A 22775-nucleotide genomic window follows, 5' to 3' on the forward strand; every position below is an offset into this window, starting at 1 on the left:
AGCAAGACAAATTCTGGGATAATTTGAGAATAATAATAATGATGGTAATGGTGCTATGAAATGAATGTTTGTGCTCCCCCTAAATTCACATGTTGAAACCTAAGCCCCAATGTGATGCTGTTAGGAGGTGGGGGCCTTTGTGAAGTGATTAGGTTTAGATGGGGTCATGACAGTGGAGCCCCATGTTAGGATTAGTAACCTCATAAAGAGAAGATGAGGCATGGAAGCTTCTTTTCTCCTGTATGTGAGGATACACAAAGAAGGAGGGCCCTCACTAGAATCTAGCCATGTTGACACTCTGACCTCAGACTTCCCAGACTTAAGAACTGTGAGAATTAAATACCTGTGTTTAAGCCACCTATTTTGTACTTTGATATAGCATTTTATTTTATTATTTTGTTATATGTTAACCTATAGCAGCCCAAGCTGACTGAGATAAATGGATTATAATTCTTTGAATGAAATTGAAATTTATGAGTTCATGTTGATATCAACAAATAAATATATAATTACACAAGTGAGAAAAGAACATTTTTCTGTATAGTAGAATTCCAACTTATAAACGTAGAAGAAATGATGGCATTAAAAAGTCATTATTTTGCAACAATCATGCTAATTCAGTCAAGGAACATCAACAGATGTTAAAAATAATGGGTGAAATGAATGAGGAAAGAATATGTACATAGTCTCAAGGTATGGCAAGATGGTACATTAAGACATGAATAACTATGATCTATTACCTATAACATTCCTTGTAATAGGACAAATTTAATACCATCTGATAGGATATGATAAGGTGAATATAGCATTGATTCAGTGTTAATCTTGACCCCCCAAAATATACTTTAAACCAAATTATATAGAAATATCAATCAACCCAACTTGTACAAAATAACTGGCTTGTAATCTTCAAAAGTCTCAATGTCTTGAGCGTCAAGGAAGGATTGTTACAAATTAAGGAGACTAAAGAAACATGGCATCTAAAGATAACATGCAATCCTGAATTGGATCGTTTTGCTAACAAAGACACTATTAGAAGAACTGGTAAAAGTTGCATGTAGATAAAGAGTTATACTGTAGCAATGTATAAAAGTTATTTCCTGATTTTAATGATTGAATTGTAGTGATATAGGAGAATATGCATTTTATAGTAATTACATATTGAACTATTTGGTAGTGATGGGAGAGAAATGGTGGTAAGTTAATTGGGAAAAAGAGACAAGGCAACAAGGAACAAAGCAAAAATAGAAAAAAAAGTAAAAGAAATAAGATAATATGTATTTATGATTGTATTTATAAATATATACATAATATTATAGTTGTAATATAAAACTAAACAAGGGAAAAGAAAGTATAAACACCTAGGTCTTTTTAGCTGGCTATTTTTGGCATTAATCTTTGAATTTTTCATCTTGATTCACAAAGGCAGCTTCTGATTCCAAATCACTCAGCAAACAATGGTTAAATTAGGAAAACTGTAGTGACAATCAAGTTTTGCTGTTCTTTCTAACCATTTGTTTATCAAAATCAAAGTGAACTATTTTTATTTTGGGGGAAGCAAGTAAGGAATAACTGTTAAAAAGCTGAGTCAACTTTTATTGTTGGATAATTCTGCCTCCATCTCTGAAAGTTATGTTTTCTTAATCTGGAGCTCTTCTTTTGGAAATAAAAGCTTTGTCCCTTTGTGTGAGTGAGACATACATGTGAATGGGGAAAATCACAGAGATGAAGAGGACATTCTTCCTTTTTTTCTTTTTAAAACTGTTTATTGATTTTGTGAATCTGTGCTTAAAAAAATATTCAAAACCAGAATAGACATATAATTTATTTCTTCAGTATTCTTCAGTAAGTGTTTCAATGCAGATATTCTCTGTTTGTTTTTTAATCTAAAATAAAATTTTCATTGCTCCAAATTAATCAATTCCTCGTAGTTAAGTATAGAAACACCATAGACATTTCTCAAGATTAGTTGGGTCTCCTGTTATTTTCCCTAGACAACTGACACCCATTAGCTGTTTATTGAGTATATCTCAGTAACACAGTTTCCTTTCTTTCTATTTATCAAAATCACAGGGAAATAATAGCATTTGCACGCTTAAGCTTTAATCAACAATAGCTGGCAGCATGGGAAGCAATAAACAGCTTCAAGACATGCAATAAACTCTGAAGTTTATTTACAAAACAACACGGTAAGAATCATTTATTGCCAAGTTACTAAAGGTAACAGTGATTACTGCTATTAAAATACCAGTAGCTATTAAACTGTTGCCCAAGCAAATATTCTACTTTCAAACCCAGAATTCAAATTAGTCCTTTTTTCATTTAACTTTAGAAAGAGCAAAATAGTTTAATTCTGTTCAACTAAAAAGGGGGAAAAAAAAAGAACAAGAAACAATCAAAAACTCTTTAAGTTAAGCAGGTTTAGAAATTGTAAGCTTTTCTTTGAATCATACAATGGTCTTTTGGCCTGAAGCAAATAAAAGTCCTTGCTTTCTTCTATAGTCATAAACTTTTGTTGACAGATCATTTATAAGAAGGAGTGAACAAAAGTATGTCCCCACTATTTCCACAAAGATGTATTTAAAAAGACCAAGGAATATCAGCCGACTATCATCCAGAAAACTGGAAAGAGCTTTCATGGCTTTAGAAGAGATGTGACAGACACTTGAAAACACAGCAGTAAGTAGGGTATAAAGGTCTATTTGAAGTGTCTCTTCTCCAGAACTCCAAAATATAGCATTATTACTATATACAATTGCCTAGTGACTATCTATAAAATTCCATTAAAAATAAATATCTTGTATTCCACCTCATTGCTCTGGTTACCATATATTCCTCTAAGCCACAGTTTCTCAGTATGATACTACTGACATTTTGAGCTAAATTTTTGTTGGAGGGGGCAGGGGAAACTTTCATAATCATCTAAGATGCTTAGAAGCACCTGTTCTTTACCCACTAGTTGTCAGTAGGATCTACTCTCCAGTTGTGATGAACAAAAAATGTCTACAGATATTGCCAGATGTTTCCTGAGGGAAAAAATTGTAGTTGGCTGAGATCCACTGCTTTTAATCAATCTTGAAATGCATCATCTGACATCCAGTCCAATTAAGAACACACACACACACACACACACACACACACACACACACACACATAAACACACAGTTCTTGAAATTGAAACCATCTCATGAAATCTTGGACATATGTTCCTTGCAGTAAAAGCTATTGATTGTCACCAGTCAATTGTTACACATCTCAAAATAAACTCACTGATATCTGTAGTCTTCCCCTGCTCTGCTGATTTGGTTTTCTAGGCAGGCATAGACAAAAATTTCATATAATGCTTAACTCATCATTGCCCATGTCTCTCCAAATGTTCCCATTACAGGCTACACATTTTTACATATAGATTATCTAAGAGGAAAAAAATATTCAATTTTAAATTATGACAATATATTTAAAGCTAATCTATACCTAAAGCTAAATTCAGGAGAATCTTGGGAATATGAAACCCAGTGTAACAGTTCAGCTGCAGTTCAGGAAGCCTCACATAAGTTTGAAGCCTAAAAGGAGAGCACTTTTGCTGATGAAGAATTTAGGTTGCAGGTTTCTTTAGTCCCTTGAGAAAAGTTTTGTGCTGTACAATTTCGAAATCATTTCAGCTTACTGGGAAATAAAACTGAAAACCTTTTCTAACACTCCAAACCCTGATATCACAGAATTTAGATATGATTTTAGCATAATTTGTGAGCTTAACACACTTTTAGGGGCTGCCAATTACCAGACAGAGAGATAATTTTAGGGAAATTTGGCCCCTGGAATATCTAGGAGCTGGACATGTGTTAGAATTTCACCAAATTCAAATTTTACATTTATAACAATAACAATGGGCATTTGTGTAAGAATGTACATCTAATGCAAACTTTACAGTTGAGGGGATATATTTTATTATATTTGTATATGTCTTGTGTAGAGGCAGAAACTATATTGCTGAAGATGTTTTGCTTACTGCAGATAAAACAATAATAACTTCAGCAGGTTTAAGCATTCTTATTCATTCTTTTTACTTTTCAACACCACTCCTCCAGAGGCAGCAAAACATACACACCCCTTGGCCCACTATAATAGTCTCTGTGTCTTAACAGGGTAAATGTGCTTTGAGGAATGTCTTTGTGGTGTGGAGAAAGGTGGCTAGACTTTGTTCACTTGTTCAAGCGTGTGCTCATAGGCACATTTTCTCAAAGGGAGAGTCCCCATAGCATTCTCCCAAATAAATCTTGCTCTGTTATACTCTGCTCTGTAATACTCTACCTATCTCCCTCCCAACACACCAACACACACATGCACACATCTTAATTTAGAAAAGAATAGCAATAAATCCTTTGTAAAGGCATAAAATTATTGAGACAGCAAAAAAATCTCTGGAGAATATGTTAAGATGAATCTTCTGGAGATTTGTTCTTTTACTTCTAAATATATTCAAGTAGTTTTTATTTTAAATTATGTTTCAATTTATTTTTAAATTCCTACAGAGTGTATTTGTTATATTTCTTCATTTGCATATCTTTCCTTTCAGAAAGCTCCCATCTTGAAGCTACTTGACCCCAAGTCCTCATTGCAGGGGCAAGAATAAGATGGTTGTTATCTCTATGTCCTCATTACAGAGGCTGCCTGAGAGTAAAGTCTACACAGAGCTAAGCAATAGGAAGGAGGGGGAAGCAAGAGACCTCTGGCAGTGTTTGAAAAGTTGGAGCTAGCCTTTCTCAAAAACAGATCTACATGACAGGCAACAGATCTTTATTAATTACATAGAATGTTCCAGGCACTATTCTAATTACTGAGAATACAATAGTGAAAAACACAAAGTCCCTCTGATTGTGGACCTAATATAATATTTGGGATAGTGAAATGAAAAACAAATAAGCAAGGGTCCACATGGGGTGACAGCAAGCAGGATAAAGCGTACAGGGAGCACAGAGTGCTGCAGAATTGCTATTAATAATTTTTATAAGGTGGTCCTGTAAGACCACTTTGCTCAGGGAAAAGCAAGCATGGACTAGCAGGAAGGGAAGAACTTATTCATGTGAATGTCTTGGAAAGGAGCATTTCAGGCAGTGGGAATAGCAAGTGAAAAGGGTCTGAGGAGGAGTCACTCATTGTGCCAGGAGGCCAGTGGAGCTGGAGTAGAATCCATAAGAGGATGAGAAATAGATGAGGTCAGGTAGGTATCAAAAGGACACTTGTTTTTATCATGGGCAATTTGGGAAGACATTGAGGATTTCTACAAAGTGAAATTGTCTTAAGTAATTCTTAAAATAAATAGTCTGTCCTCTGTGTGAGTAACAGACCACAGAGGGGCAGGGGTGAAGTCCAGCAGGGAGGCTATTGGAATAATCTAGGCAGGAGGTGTGATGGTGGCTAGCATGAAAGCAGTGGGAGTAGTGAGAACTGGTACAGTCATGGAAATATCTTAGGACCAACCAGATTGGTTGATTGATTTGAAATGAGAGGGAGCTATGGGGAAAGACAAAGGTCAGAGATTACTTGAAGGTTTTTGGAATGAGAATTTGGAAAGATGAAGTTGCTATTTGCTGGACAGGGGAAAATGCAGGACGATCAGCTGTTTTCCTCGGGAGGGTAATTATGAAACAACATCCTTGAGTAGGCCAGAGTGGACGTGAACTCAGTAGAGTGTAATCATGGTCACTGCAAAGAGCTCATACTGAGAGGGTGGTGTGTTTTCATTTTGCACTGGGCCTTGCAAATTACGTTGCCAGTCCTAAGTGCTACTGTGGTCCACAGACCAGTGCCATTCTGCAAAGTGTTTATTAGGGATTATGATGAGATAAGAAGTTTAAAGTTGTGTTCAGAAAATTTTATTGTGATTTGATGGCAATTTTACATCAGTTGAATCTAATAGTAAAAAGAAATGGACCTTTATTTTTTATGTCTCTGTATTTTATTTTCCTACTAATTCATTTAAATGTATTCTTCATCACAGAGGCTTTGAGAAGCATTGATCTAGTATGCAAGTGAAAAGGATGGTTTAGATAGGAACGAGGAGTGCTAACTTTTAATTACAGATGTAGAAGCAAAATCTATGAGTACCAGTGAAAAGAGATTATTAGATGTAGTGATTTGAGGCTGTAAAAAATCTTCACTCAAGTTTTTGATGAAAATATGGAGCAGGAGAGGGGCTAAAATAAATCTCTTCTCTTTTCTGGGGAATCTCAGCCCCTAGGCCACCTGCATCTCAGCATCTACGTCCACCTGCCAAACCAGCCACAAGACCTGTGTTCTATGCTCAGTGATTTTAACAGAGAAATAGAGAAATGAACAGGATTAAGGGTAGGTAAGGGCTTCAACTGTATTGTAAGATTTTTCACACATAAATAAACCTTAAATCAAATAAATCAAATATTAAGATCTGTTAAGGTGGCTGTTTTATACAAAGATATTTGTTAAAATATTTTTAATATTTATATATTTTCAGTGACATCAGAAAATGTGATTTTATCTTACTATTTTTAGGTCCTTAATTATTTTCAATAATACCTTGAGAATATGGCTTTATTCCTTGAACCATATCAAGTTTTCTAAATTACTAATTCTCTTTGAGTCGAAAATAAGATAATTTTCACCCATTTCCTATGTGCCATACTTCTTGTTAAAATGTCAGTCAAACAGAAGTAAAGTCTAACTCCACTAAAAATAAGCATTTGAGTCATAGCCTGCATTCCCTCTGGGTAAAAATCTCACTTATTTTTTTATCCTGTTTATTTCCTACTTAAGGAAGGAAGGAGTCAAGGAAAAAAACAATTTAAAAACTATCTGTTTTAAATGTACAGGAGCCAGGGTTCTCCTTTCCCTAATTTCAATGACACTTCTCTGGCATTATGCCTATGAGGATATTGTTGTCTATGGAAAACTTACAAGGGGCTATGCTGTTCTTAGAGAAAAGGAAGATACATATATGAATAGAAAATACATAAAAATATGTTTTCTCACTTTTGACAGTTTTATATGCCTAGAGACAAAAAAAAATCATCCCTAGATAATATACTTCCCATGTTGTCAAGGGGATCAAAAATTTTTCTCTGAAAAGTTGGACATATCAGTACATTTGCTTCAAAGGAGAAAAATTCACACTAGGAATCAAATTTAATTTTTGCAAGGAGCAGGTGATTGGCATTGTGAGATCCCCCCTCTCTTATCTCTATCTATCTTTCTTTCATACAAAATATAAAGTATGTTTTGAAACCAGGTAACCAATATCAGTGTTAAATGTATTTCAACTTCCTTATCTACACTTATGATGACATTATTCTTTTGAGATAATATTAATGATGAAAGAGCCACCTGAAATATAGTGCAAGAAAAGATGAAAAAATGTATTTTCCACCACATGGACTGAAACAAAAAGAAAAATTAATGAGACTTCCATTCCTGACACTTATCAAAATCAGGGTAACCTACTAAATAGGATAAATTATGTATTATGTAATGAAATAGAAATACCCATTTTTTAGTAGAATCCACAGTGTTAATCTATACTGTAATACATTTAAAGAATAAATATGCTCAAAGAAAAGCTTTTTTGATTACAGAACAGCAAATCTCTAAGTAATGTATACAAAGTGATCCTCATAATATAAATGACGTTGTAAATTTTAAGGCGCAGTCCCGATGATTCATGTATATGGTACTTGTACCAGCTGCAAAACATTCATGAATAATAAACTCCTGTATCATCTTCAGGGGAAAAAAATGCATCCTATTGTGCAAGAAAAATTTATCAAAAATAAAGGAAAGAGAAGGAAAAAACCCTGAACTTTCTAGCACATTTCAAAGATGTCAGAAAAACAAATTAGCACCTCTAACAGGAACTGTTAATGCAGAGGCGCATGCTATAAGACAGCTTGCATTTAATTCAAACCGTTTTGGTAAAAGATCAATTCTGTAGTGAGATCAAGGCAGCAGGAATTTTTCCTTAGGGCTAAAAATAACAATTCCTTGAGGCATATAGGATAAATTCCACAGATTTTTTGAAACTATTTAAAAAGAGAAGAATGGATAAAGATGAAAAGAAAACACATGTTGCAAGTTGACAAACCCCTTCTTACACCAAGGAGTTCATTAGAAAAATACATCGTTTTTTCTTAGGTACCCAGAGATGGCAACATTCAACTTCTTGGTCTGTTTCTTACTGTTTTCTATTTTCTCCGGCTATTTGTATCTGAGCTGTTTTTTTTTTCTTTTTTTTTTTTTTTTTTTGTTATTGCAGTATCCAGCAAGGAGAAGCCAGGTAAAGGAAAGAGGATCAAACTATCAGAGCCATTAAGCCCACTGACAGGTGGAACCAGAAGTTTAAAGCAGAGGGTAAATTATGTTTTCCCAGTGTCTATGGGCATTTTCTGTGTAATACTTTTCCTCACTTTTGTAAAGAATCATGAAGCAACCGCAAGAAAATAAAATGAAGGCTAATCAAGCAGATTTTAGAAAGAAAAATAATGATTTACCTTGTGGGTAGACCTTCTCTGCCACTGAAGTAATTGTTGGCAAGTATGAGTAAAGCTGAAGGGAGTAAGAAAACCTCAGTCCTTAGAAAAGGCAGCAGAAAACAGTGCTTAGCACATAGACTCTAGGGCCAGAAATCTTGTGTTGGAATCTCACCACTGCAACACTGGAAAAATTACTTCACTGCTTTGCTGAGTATTAAAGATGAGGAAGTTTCTAAGTGCTTAGTATTGCTTCTGGCTTATAGTTGCAGTCTATTAAAATAAGATGTTGATTCTATTATTATTAATATTGATCCCTTAGCCATCTGTGTCTTGGGATTCCAAAGTATAAGTTTGTTCTTTAAATTGCAAGTGATCATTTTTTCTCAATAGAAGAGCTAGTAAATTATAAAGTGTGGGTGAAGATATTTTTTTGAATGCATCCATTCCCCCATATTCTTTTGACATTTCTCTTTCCTGTCCATTATTTCAAGTGCCTAGTAGCTTCCTGCTCACTTATAAAGTCCAAAATCTTTTATGAGTTAACAGGAAAAACAAGAATGGTAATTTTCCTCTTAGAGAATTGGAACAAAAATAACAACCATTAACTGATTACTCTCTTTTTCATTTCAAGCACTATGGAATTTACATACTATCTGATTCTTTTGCCCTACAACCAAAGATCTCATTTGCCCTACACCAAAGATCATAACTTCCTGCCTATTTCCAAAGCTCTTAAAATTTTGCTTTCTTACATACTAAGGGATGAGTTAGTCTCTATTATTCATTTTAACAAATATTTATTGAATACAATCATCCCTTGGTATCCCTCAGTTGGTTCCAGAACTCCCCGTGGATACAAAAATCCACAGATGCTCAAGTCTCTTATAGAATATGCTGTAGTATTTGCATATAATCTATGCACATCTCCCTGTATGGTTTAAATTATCTCTAGATTACTTATAATACCTAATACAATTTAAATGCTATGTAAATAGTTGTTATACCATGTTGTTTAGAAAATAATGACAAGAAAAAAGTCTATACATGTTCAGCACAGGCACAACCATCCTTTTTTTTTTTTTTTTTTCCCAATATGTTCAATCTATGGTTGGTTGAATTCATGGATGTGGAACCCATGGGTATGGCGGGCCAACTGTAGATGACTTTACTAACTGATGTTGCTTCTGTTTATGGCTAGGTAATATGAGATCCATCTTTGCACAGTTAAATGAATAATCCCTTAATTCAATTTAATGTAATAAACAAATGTTAAGTTTTGGGGTTGAAAATATATTTTCTTTACATCTCTTCTCTTTTAAAGGTGGCTTCATAATTTATGTAAACATAACAGGCTTTTTTTAATGATACACAATGAATGGTATATGCAAAGGGTCAGCTGTAAAAATTTTAAGCTTTGTGGGGTACTTATAGACTCTACATATTATTATTTTTTTAACTTTTTGTTGATTTTTGCCATATTTTATTGGTTTATATGTTTTTAACAAATCTTTAAAAATGTAAAGACCATTCTGAGTTTACCAACTGCACAAAAACAGGTCATTTTGCCCATGGACTGCAGTTTGTCACCCTATGCTACAGTATACCTGTTCTTTCTTGTTTTAAAATCAGTACTACTATATTTCAAGTGCATTGTTTTCACTACCACTCATTTTCAGAAATAAGTCCATAAGTCAATATAAATAGAGAAGTGGTAGCAAAAAGAGATAGAAATGGGAAAAACACTATAAATCAGGGAACAGTTGCCAGCACTTATTTCCTACCTAATCCCAAATCTTCACACCAAAGGAATATATTATATGCAAGGAAGGTCATACTTTTTCTCCACTCTCCATCCACACATTTGTTACCCATTTCTCGAATTGTGGCTGAACTTTCCTTTGGAATGACCTCACCAGCAATAAGTGAATGGTTCACTGGATTCAACACTTGTTCATAAGTGTTTGTTCTTTTCAGTCAGGCAAAAGCTCACTGCTGATAATTGTATATTTTGATGATTTGTAGAAATGTGAAAAGAACTCAGAATTTCATCTTGAAAAAGCCATGCTAAAAACAATGTCAAGGTTCTGAGAGTAATATACTTTATAACTGTTCAACATGTAATGCAGGAAAATACCACAATTAGCAGTCCAGGAATGGACTGAGGCAGGGCCAAACACTGTAGATCTGTACCTTCATGGAATTTCCAAAATCTTTCCTATCCTTTTGCTTCCTTTATAGGTACAAAAGTTCAGGCCTGCATTCTCTTACATTACCTTATATTCAGTTTGAATAAGGCATCTCACCTTTATAAAACTGTTTAATTTTATTCTCCTTTGGCTGCTATCAGGGTGCTGTGTTGATCACCTTTATTTCTGGTGTGTAGCTGACTTTGTCAATGATGTCTCACTTTAAGTCTATAACTATTACATAGTAAAAGTCATTTTTATTAATATGATATCTTATTTTCCTCTTTATTTTAAAACTAATTTTGTTTTTAGGGACTTGGAGTGAGGTAGGAATGATCTTACTCACATTCCTGTCTTGCTTCCTTTCATTTTCCCTCTGCAGCTGGCATACAGAGAATGTTTGTTTGTTTGTCTGTTATTAGAACAACATTTTCCTATATAAAAGATTCTCCAACATTCTAAAGGGGAATGAGATTGAGGAAGAACAGAGCTGGAGGTGATTCATAAATGGACACGCAATGTGAATAAGAAACAAATCTTTGTCAGTTTCAAATCACTGAGATTTTATGTGTGTCCATAATACAATCTAGCTATCCTTATGATATAATAAGTAAAGAATCTAAAGTAAAGAACTTGGAGAGTGCTTGACTCAACATTAATAATTAACTACAGTTATCCCTTGGTATACCAGGGGATTGGTTCCAGGACCTCCAGGCATACCAAAAATCTGCACATTCTCGAGTCTGGCAGCCCTGCAGAACTCATATATATGAAAAGTCGGCCCCTCATTTAGGGAGGTTTCACATCCTGTGAAAGATCCACAAATAAGTGGACCTGCCCAGTTCACACCTGTGTTGTTCAAGGGTCAACAGTATTATTATTTGATAAGGATGGGGATAAGGATGATATAGGGGAGTTTTATGTATAAGAAAGGAGGATTAAGCTAATGGTGTTGGGGTGGGTCCAAGGAAATGTGGGTTATATGAAGGGTAATTTGGAAGGAAATAACGCTCTTGTGAGGAAAAAAGAAAGATCTGTGTATCTGAGTATAACACATGGCTTTATTTAGTAGTTTTGCCTCTTCTTTAGTGTGATGAAAATAGATCAAAAATTCAGAGGGGCAAAAAGGGAGGAAGCCATTGGAGTCAATGGCTTTTATTGATTTAAATACTTGAGGAAATTAGTTCTGTATCAGGTGGCATGCTGGTAAATGCTTCACAACAAGCTCCAGAGTAAAGGCCACTAATTTCTTGCATTTGCCAATTCCTGTGGCATAAATATGCCAACAGTGGCCAATGATAAGCTAACAACATGACACAACTGAACACAGAGTTAGGAAGAGATGCACACAATTGGCTCTCAGTATCCTAATGCGATCTGGTCCCGTCACAGCACTGTACCAGGTTTCACTGGCAGGTCAGAATTACATGTAATCATGCTTTTGAGCAAGATCTGACCAACTCTGGAGAAAATAATACCACCTAAAACTAGCCCTGATCGGCACAAGAGGTTTGAGAAAGCAGAGAGCTTTGGGTAACATTTTCCTCCACTAAACACGAGCAATATGGAAGTCAGGCAAAACAGAATCAATACACTGAGGAAAATCTCAAACAACCTTCAGATATAATGAAAAGAAAATACTTTAAAAGGGGAAGGAGGAGGGGGAGAAACAAGAATTGTTGTCTCAAAAGAAACTATTTTGATCTCAGTCAAAACAGATTATTTTGAAAAAGCCAGTCAGCTGTTATTGTTGAAAATATATTTCCCCACAAATCCTGTCTTTCTAAATTGAGCAGTGAGTCAGCAGTAGGTAGTGCTACATGTGTGAAAAGGCTGGGGCTGAGGGGCCCACAGGCAGCCAGAGTACCTCTAATGCATCCTCTTATCAGAAGTCTATGGAAGAGTAATTTGATGGAGGCTTTTCAACTTTTAGGTCACTAGTTTAAATTCAGTCTCAGTTGATCATGAACAGAAGTGGGTGGTTGGTGGTATGTGAAAAATACCTTGCTGGCGTCACCTTCATTCTTTCTAATAGAGACTGCACTGTAACTGGAACCCTTTCTTTTGCTTCTACCAGAAGCACAAAGGGTGAATAGAAATGTCATTTCAAGTATTTTTTTCAGCCTTTGTGCCAGAGAAATGTAAGATATGAAAAAGGACAACTTCTTTTCATCCTTAACTCACAGGTAGAATTATTCAACTATCATATGGTTCCTAAATCTTTCTGGAATTTATTAAAATGAAACCTGGACCACCTTACAAGTACAATTATGTTTTATGTCAGAGAAAGCTACATTATATAAAGGCACATTCTTAAGAAACACTTAAATATAAAACATCTATAACTTCTTGACCTGAGAATCTTAAAAATTTGAGATTTGTTTTACTTTTCTTTTCTCTCTTTCCTTTCCTTCTTGTTTCAATAAATGAATTCCCATGAATATAAAAACAAAGATCTTCATTATTCCACTGAATAAATAAATAAATATGTCTTAATGTTTGTTTTTTCCATTCTTTGTCAGTATAATGATTTGATTAGCTCTTTTCTTTCTCCTAAAGAAACTTAGATTTTTTTTTTTACTTTCTTTTATCTACTAAAATCCTCCTACTTTACTTATTACTAATATCTTTACTTTTATATAATTTTGTTTCTCATGTTTCAGTATTCAATGAACAATTAAAGCAAACTCTCCCTAGTTACCTGGAGAGAAACAACAAAATAAATATTAGAGCTAAGCCACAGAGAAGAACCTGGTAACATCAACCAAATTTTGGCAACCACAAGTAATCAGTATGATATAATGGAAAAAGCCTTGTTTTATAAGTGAAGAAAATCAACTGATCTTAGGCACTTTCTATTTGCACATCTGGAAAATGAAGTTTGATATGTTTCATTATATTTAAATCCTTTTCAATACAGTCTATGGAATCTTTACTTTTACATCATCGGGAACTGGGAAGAGAGTATGAATATTCAAATGGGATTTGAGTGAGATGTAGCTGTGCCTTGTGTCACTTCATTTGATGGCAAAGATTGATGCTGGAATTTTCCTGGGTCAGTCACATTAAAATCTCTCCTAACCTTCAAGGTGAACCTCCAGAATTCTCATACCAGCAACTTCTGCTATTCCCATGTAATACCAGAAGATATATAAAATAATATGTCCTGTTATAGTTAGAGTAAGTGACAGTTGGCAACACCATATTTAGCACAACTTGAAGCTGCATATTCAGTTAAAGGTAGAGCCTTCCATGGCCAAATGTACTTTTGTCAGAAATATATAAACGTTGCAAATCAAGCTATCATCTTGCAAGTAACTCATATGCCCATGAATCTCTAACTGCAAGTAGAAATACCAGCTAAAGCTACCCCTTTATATAAATGAATAAGCTCAGGCACAACAATTACAAGATTTGCCTATGGCCATAAAATGAAGCAGAGCCTGCCTCAGAATTAGAATGACTACCATCAGACTTTGAGTCAAAGGTTATTTCCCCCATACAGCACTGCAACAAAAATAAATCCAGCTGGGGCAAAAGCATCCAAGACAGAAAATCATAGTCAGCTGCAGACTCTGGATGCAAAGTACAAATATTCAAGTACATATTTCCAATCCCTTCATTCTCTCCTATAACAATTGCAGCTAAGCCCTGCCAGCCAAACGCTAGTTCTTCAACTATGGCAATCAATAGAATAGATTAGCTGTGGAAACCTTCCATCCCTTTTACTCTTGCTTTCCTTTCTAGACAGAATTTTCATTCACCATGTTGTAAGCAAGCACGTGAGGTTTTTCCTTCCATACACAAATATAAACTCGTTAGAATTCAAGCTTGTCCCTTTAGAATTTTATACACACATACACACACACATATACACAGACACATATCTCTGGAAGCATACCTGTAGATTTAATAAAACAGCACCAATCCTCATGGCTTCACTGATTTCAAGACTATACATCAGCTGTGGGAAGCGAGGAGGGCTTTGATTATTTGGTGGAAGTACTTCAATGTACACAGTACAGATGGAGTGCCTGTACAGAAAGAGAGGTGAACAAGAGGGGTTATGAATCTACATCACATTTAATGTTACACTGTATTCTTTACTTAGTTGTTGGGTTTACACGAAAGGACATTTCCAAACTTCATAGAAAATACTAAAAACAGAATAAAAGGATGAGGAAAAAACTACCACCAAAATATAATGCTTTTATGAAATTACCTGAGTAATAGGAAATAGATTGCCTCCAGTATCTATTTTTCCTACTTAGATTAATAGCGCGAATTAAAAAGGAATAGCTATACAAATAAAGCTAATAAATTAACTTGCCTTGACTTCTGACTCTGTTTTTTAATGCTTCTTTAATAGCAAAAAACATTCTATAAACATCTGATAATAGGAGCTGTCCTTGGGGCTCTCTTCCTATTAATCCAGCAGAGGGAGTATTGATTAAAATAACACACAAAACAAATTATGGGCTGTTTTATTAGTTCTGTTGCTGACATCAATGGCTTAATGTAAGTGTATGTCAGGAGTCAGGATCATAAGTAATCCTTGTATAAAATAGTTGCAAACGAAACTAAATACATGTTTAAAGCATCTTTAAAAAGTATAATATGAAAAGCCAGAAATTAGATTTAATTAATCCTCTACATTGACAGTGAATTTTCTTGAAGGATAAGATACTTTATTATTATAAGGGAAAAAATATTAGCATTGACATAATAAACTTTTTTGCTGTCTCTGAACTCTAAAATTTCTCTACAAAATGAAAGTTGAAGAAGCAAGGCGTTCAAGGTTTGTAAAGAAGAAATACTGGTTAAACCACATTAACGAGACCTGTGAATTTATAAGGTGAGTCCTCTACCTTAAAAAATACATATATATATATACACACACTTATATATGGCATTTTTTTACAAAGAAATAACCACCACTGAGATGCTTTAAATCTATTTTAACAAAAATCATAATTTTTTATTCAAAACACATTTGTTATAATTTCTATGTGGGGGCTAGAATTTTTATACAGTATCCCCAAATTCTTTTTATTAAGTGCTTCAATTAAAAGACATAGTCACCAAAAACATTTTTCTGAGATTACTAACAAAACCATTCTACTTTTTAACAAGCTTTGAGGATAAATACAGATTGTGAGCACTAAAATTTGGTTTTATAGCTTATCACTTTATAATATGCCCAAATTCAGATTGTTTCTGAGCGTATCCTCACTAAATTAGATACCTATAGCAGTTGAAACATCTTTAAGGAGATACAGTGACTGTAAAGAATTTCATGCTTACACTTGTCACAATATTGTTACAAAGTAATCTCATTTTAAATTAAAATATTATAGAAATCTATAATTAGTTAAAATAACTGTATTCATTCTTCTCTCTGATTTTATCACTTTATTAGTTTGCAAATAAATTAATCAAATTATAATTTCTTTAAATTTTTTCTCTCCTAAAAATATATGTATATATGTATATATACGTGTGTGTATGCATGTATGTGTGTGTATATATAACTGAGCCTTTAAAAGTAGAATGTTTGAAATATACTAAAATAGATAATGAAATATTTTTACAGACTTATAATTATTAATCCGAAAGCAAAATAACAGGAAATCATAAAATATGTGCATTGCAAAGATTCTCACTGCCTATGTTGTAGGAACAAAGAAATTGTCATTTTGATGCAGACCTAACATGCTACTAGGTGGTGATCTGGCCCCTAAAGCAGCCCTAAAATGTGTAACATTCTCCCTGATGTTACCTTAAAGATCCTGGTTTATTTTAGCATCTGTTATCTGTTATTCATCAGGTCTTTCAAACATTTTATAAATATGTTTCTTTTTTCTGACAGCACCTTTTCAATGCATGACAAGTCCTATAACATTATTGGCAATAACTGTAGATACAAGTTGAGTACAAGACTTGTATCCAGACACTCCTGGGTTAGAATTTTGATGCTGCTACTCTGTGAACTTTGGCAAATTACTTCTTTCAGCTTCACTATTTTCATATGAGAAATGAAAATAATAATTACATCCAAGGTTAGCATAAGGATTAAATAAGATTTTGTATTGTGTGTACATGTGTATATATGCACATACAGAAAACATTTATCATTTATTATTGATAAATTGTTCAAAATAAGGCTTCTTATTCTATTCTATGATTGGTATAAACAATCTTACTCATATCTTATTCATACCCTTTATAATATTTTAGACATTTTCATTGCATCCTTTTGCTTTTCTAGGCTAAATACCTATGAGAGATACCTATGAGAGTATGATATCTCCTCATTCCTCCCAAGTGTAGGGTATGGTGGTATTAGGGTTTGAACATATTGGGTCAGAATCTTTGGTGTGGGATATAAGAATCTACATTTTTACAGATTTCCAAGGTTTTAGTTGTACACACTAGAGTTTGAAGACTACTGCTCCAGAATCTCTTGGAGAGTATGACATGTAGACTCGTCTGCTTTTAAAATTAGCATCCCAGGAGATTCTTGTACAAACCGATCTAAAGTCCTCAATAGCCCTGGAGCCAAGAGTTCTCTCATTGATTAACATTTTTTTGACCTGGAATATACCTGGACTCCAAATTCAAAGCTTCCTTTCCAAAAGCTAGGCCTTTCCTGCTTTTGATATTCTGTAGAGCTTCAGCTTACTGGTATGGAATACTTTATAAAGGCTTTACAAGAATAACAGTCTCTTGAGGCTTGTGGAAGTACAGTTTATGCTAAACTTATTACACTTTATGTATTTCCTTATTCTCTTCCCTCTCACTATTTTGCCATTTTAGTGGGTAAACTGCTTACACTCACAATACTACAATAAAAACCTTTAACTTGTATGAGGCTCTTGTGCATCTGTCACAGAGAAAGAAAACTTTAAAATTCTCAAACAAAAAGGACACTAGACCCCAAGGAAGAAGATAGAGAACAACTTTGGTCTGATGTGATCATCTCTTTGATCTGTCCTTACTCCTCTGCTTCCTCTGCTCCTTTCCAGGATAATACAAATGCTAGAATTCCTAATTATTTTTTTCCTCTTGGACTTGAATCTCAGAGTTATTTGAGGAAGATCATATTTCAAGGTCTTGCATTTTTCATCTTCAACATCCTGGCACTTCCCTACAATGTGTTTAAATAAGCACCAGCCTTCTTGAGGGTTATTGCCCTTTAAAACCCTATCTCCTTGTTATCCCTGATTTCAGCATAGTGTCAGAGTCAGCTTTCCTAAAATTGAATACCAATAGTATTCACAATAAAATGATAGCACTGATGCTGCAATAAATAGTAGTAATTCAACAGCATCATTTAAGTACATAATAAAACAAGGCAGTCACTAGATAAATAATAACATTTTATGTGAGCATTTTGTATTTACATTTTATAGCTAGTCCTAAATGCATAAAACTGAGCATCTATATAACACAAATTTTATTTTTGCAATATAGCCAGTATAATGTAGATAAATCTCTATTTATAAAACTGAAAATCATAAAGCTTTATGATTTCTCATTTGGTAATGAAGGTCAGAGTAGAACAAAAGAGGTAATGTAATTTCTCAGATACTCATGGTTTTAAAAGAGCCTTGAAACCATCTAATTTATCTCTCATTTTACAAAGGAGGATTTAAAAAGCAGAAAGAATATGTGACTGAATCAAGGTTACAAAATTAATTAGCAACAATAGATAAACTAAAAGACAAGGCCTCAGAATTCAAAATCTGCCTGCTCTTTCTCCCCATATCCCACAAGAAAAAATTTGGGAAATAAATCAGGGAATTTTTACTTTCCTGATGTGTGTGAATATAACACATTCTGAATTTCTAACAAATGATGTTACCTTACAGGAAACCACAAATTATTTTAAGTCTTTCACTCAGACTATGTCACAATTTTTAATTATTTATACCATAAATTAAACTTCACCTGTAGCACTTACAATTAAAAAAACATGAATAAAGAAGAGTTTGGAAAAAATAGACATAAGATGTTTTAACTTTGGAAATGGTGTAATTTACAATAATAATCAGTAGTAATAAGATGATGTTGGCATTTAGAGGATTGTACAATTTGTATTGTAATCTAATATTAAATGTGTTGATATGTGTGCTACAAGGTGTGTATGTGTAATTCTATATTTCTAAGTTATTTTTAAGATGAAGGTTATAGATGCTGATATTGCCTTCTCTAGTGGACTTCAGACAGAGAAATTACTGTTTTTTGTTTTTGTTTTTTGTCTCAAACCAACATTGTGCTAGAAAAGCTATATTTAGAGTTCAGTGTTCACAGATTCTATTCTATTATTTTGGAATTACATGTAGGAATCTACAGGAACAAAGACTTCAGATTTAAAACCAACATATGAGGGAGGTGAGAGGAGACTTCTCAGGATAAGTTACAAGGGCAGAGTTTCAGACACAAGATGTATTTACATGTAAAAATCGTATGGCATTGCAGACAGGAAAACGCATTTACAGAACATTAAGTGTGAGAACTGTAAGTTTTGTACAACTAAAGAGAAGGATATAAATGGAGCAGTGGTAAGAGTTAAGGCTGGAGAGAATTAAGGTGGGACTCATATGCTACACCTATTGTTACAAACTTCATCTTGGCAATGCGGATTAGTTGGTAGGTTTTAAGCAGGTCAGTGATCTGATCAAACATGCAAAGTCTTTCACAGTTCCATAACATACTGCATTCTCATATCTCTTTGTCTTTGCTCATGTTTCCTCTACTTGGATATCCGATAACCATTCATGTCGAAGTGCACTTGTATTTACCTCCTATGCCCTGTCTGGATTTACCTGTGCCTCCATCTGATGCCATGTAGGCAGAGACCTCATTTTACTTATCTTATGTTTCCAGTACCTCCCCAAGAGACTAGGATTTGTGGGAACTTAGTAAATTTTTCTTAAAATAAATGAATAAACAAAGACTCCATAAGTTCTTTATTAATGTTAAATAGAACATGTACAGATTTTAAAAGAATATATATATTTGAAATGGAAAAATAATTTTATTTGAGAGTAATTTTTAATCTCATGTTAATTATTGATAAACATAGCCTTAGATTCCATTAAAAAATTGGGGAATTAATTTATAAAAAGTATGCTATGCCATGCATCAATCATTTTATTACAATTTTATTGTAAGCTATTTGAGAACAAGGATTATCCTCTTTTATTTTCTATTTGTCATAAATACTGAGCAGTAATATTTTATTCATATCAGAATTTAATAAATATTTATTCAGTTTTATTGAATTCAAGAAGTATAAGGTGACCTACATATACTACTAGAGTAAATATCCCAAAATATCTTTTTTTAATCTTGTGGTTTTATCTCTCATCTTATGCTTATCAAATCCTAAAACAAAATGAAACAAAACAAAAAACTATGAACTATTCCTCCTCTCACTCTGAATCTTTAGCTGGTTTACTAAATTGGAATCACAACTGCATAAATAGTTAATTCATATTGGCCTTATTTTGAGAGTCAATGTTACTTAAATTTATGAATTGAGGTTGCCATCTGAAAAGAATATTATTGAACATTGCCCAAATTCAGAAAGTTGCTTCCATTGTTTTTGGATGTTATTATTTAATTAGGTTTACATGCCACTATTGTTCACTGGGTCAATCTGTAAAGGATATCACCACCTATATTTTCATGTTCTTAATTTTCAAACACTATCTTCCTTTTAAAGGAAATACTGAAAGCAAACCCTCATAACCCTTCAGTTCATTCATCAATTCAATTTGAATGATTAATTTCCCTTCAGGAAACAGCAAATGTCATTATCCTACAGTGAACATGACATTATTCCAGCAGGTAGAATGGAAGTGTATGGATTTTATTCTTTGCAAGTCCCAGTAGAAGTTTCACCAAACATTCTAAGGTGATCTTTTAGTATCCATGCCATTGTTTAAAGCAAGTCTAGCTCAACTAAATGTCTGATATCACTGAAAAGACTTGTATCCTCAGATTCTGAAGATAGCACTGTCTTTCCAGAGTGGAATACAATTTTACTCAAGTAAAAAACTTTTACTATACTAATGATAAGCAATAGCTTATCTAGGAAAATCAGTGATATGTCTTGCAAGTAGGAACTAAGCAAAAAGTGGATTATAAAATCTCATTCAGTAAACAATCAATTAAGTTATTTAAAGCACTTCAAACATAATAATCATAGTATATTGGCACATATACATCAGATCAGATCTATTTTGCACACCACTATCTTCAATGGAAAACAAAATATATATCGTAAAATAAATTTATGAATATTAAAGGACTTTAATGAAAGTTTAAGTGAAAAAAAGGTGATTTGTTCTTACAATTAGCATTATTAGTATAGCTAATAAACAATTGTAGTTTTTCTCCAAAACAGTAACTACAAATATTATGAATATGTAACAAACTAGAGGAAAGTGTTATAAAATCTAAGAGTCCTGAGTTCCAGTTATGGTCCTAGTACTTGTTAACTTGGGGTTTGAGGAATTGCTTAGCCAAGTCAATTATCCTGTTTTGGACTCAGATTTCTGGACTGCAAAAATAAATATAATTATGCAAAAGTCACAATGTCATTGTTAAGATTAGAAATTATGTATATAAAGTAGCTGGCATGGTGGCTGGCCCTATAGTACATGCTCAGCAAAGTACCACTCATCCTTAACTCCTCTTCTGAATAACCTAGTATTAATGAAGCTCTTATTTAAAAATTTTCAAACTTTATTTGAGTCTTACTTTAGATTCTATATATAAAATCTATTGAATAAAATCTATTCAATATTTAAAAGTATACTATAACTTTCTTCCAAGAAAGAGCCCTTAGCATTTTGTATCAGGTTCAGGCATACACAGTCATTCCTTGGTATCCATGGGTGACTGGTTCCAGGACCTCAGTGGATACCAACATCCTCTGATGCTCAAGTCCCTGATACAAAATAATGTAGTAGTGGTATATAATCTATGCACATCCTCCCCTATGCTTTAAATCATCTGTAGATGACTTATACTACCTAATAAAATGTAAATGTTATGTAAATAGTTGGTATACTGTATTGTTTAGAGAATAATGACAAGAAAAAAGTCTGTACATGTTCAGTACAGACACAATTTTTCTTTCCAAATATTTTTGATGTGCAGTTCGTTTAATGCACTGATGCAGAACCCATCAGGGCCTACTGCATATCTGTTTGTTTTCTGGATATATTAATTAAGGCCACAGCCAACAAAATATGTCTAAAATTAAAATCATGCACTCACCCAAGCCACATGCACCATCGTGACATCATTGCCACCAAGTCACCTTAGACAAAAACCTGGGAGATATTTTCTTGACAATTTCATCTATCTATTCTTCCTAACATACCCAGTTCAAGCCATCAGCAGCATTCCCCCCAGACTCTTCCAGTGGTGGTGTTCTACCTGATTTCTCTGCCTATAGCTCTGTCCCCTGAAATCTGTTTTCCATAGGGACATCACAGTGTTTTCCCCAAAATTGATACCTTCTCACGTGAATTTCTAATTTAAAGTCTTTCCAGAATTCCTTTCATTGATTGGATAAGTCTATAACAAAGCTAATTAAATTTTCTGTGAAATAGCCTTTAACTTTCCAGCCCCTCCTTTATTTGGTTTATACACTAGTAACACTGACTGACTTGTAATTACCCCTAAACACCAAGCTCTTTCTTACCTCTGAGGTTGTGAAAATAATTTCACATACTTTTATCAAATGGTTAGCCATCACTCATTCTCCTAAACTCACTGTCTAATAGGAGGACTTCTCAGTACTCCCTCATTATGATAAGTGCCCTCATCATTGCCTCAGAAAGCCCAGAATTTACCTTAATCCAAAATTATCATGTTAAACTGAATTTATTTATACTCTTCTTCCTATTTTTTTGTTGCATGTTTTTGCCTGAAAATGACAGTACTATGTTTATCCTTGTATTCTAAAATGTGGTAAAATGCTAGTTATGTAATAAATAGTATGTTGAACTGAAAGAAAATTTTACTATTACAGACATGTGAAGGAAATGTGGCCTCAGAGAAATCTGAG

At 33.7% G+C, this 22775-nt stretch overlaps 1 protein-coding gene across 17 annotated transcripts in view; it reads right to left on the minus strand.

Moving 5' to 3' along the window:
• The window catches only part of PCDH15 (protocadherin related 15), a 634897-nt gene that overhangs the window by 219923 nt on the left and 392199 nt on the right, over window positions 1–22775 (minus strand). For 16 of the 17 annotated variants that reach the window (XM_045568054.1, XM_045568051.1, XM_045568050.1 and 13 more), the window contains one exon: window positions 14589–14721. The exons of the other annotated variant lie outside the window; for it this stretch is intronic. In XM_045568054.1, coding sequence (XP_045424010.1) covers window positions 14589–14721 — 133 coding nt within the window. The remainder of the gene's footprint in view (window positions 1–14588; window positions 14722–22775) is intronic. 17 annotated transcript variants of the gene reach the window in all.

Source organism: Lemur catta, chromosome 14 (genome assembly GCF_020740605.2).
Source record: "Lemur catta isolate mLemCat1 chromosome 14, mLemCat1.pri, whole genome shotgun sequence".
NCBI lineage: Eukaryota > Metazoa > Chordata > Mammalia > Primates > Lemuridae > Lemur > Lemur catta.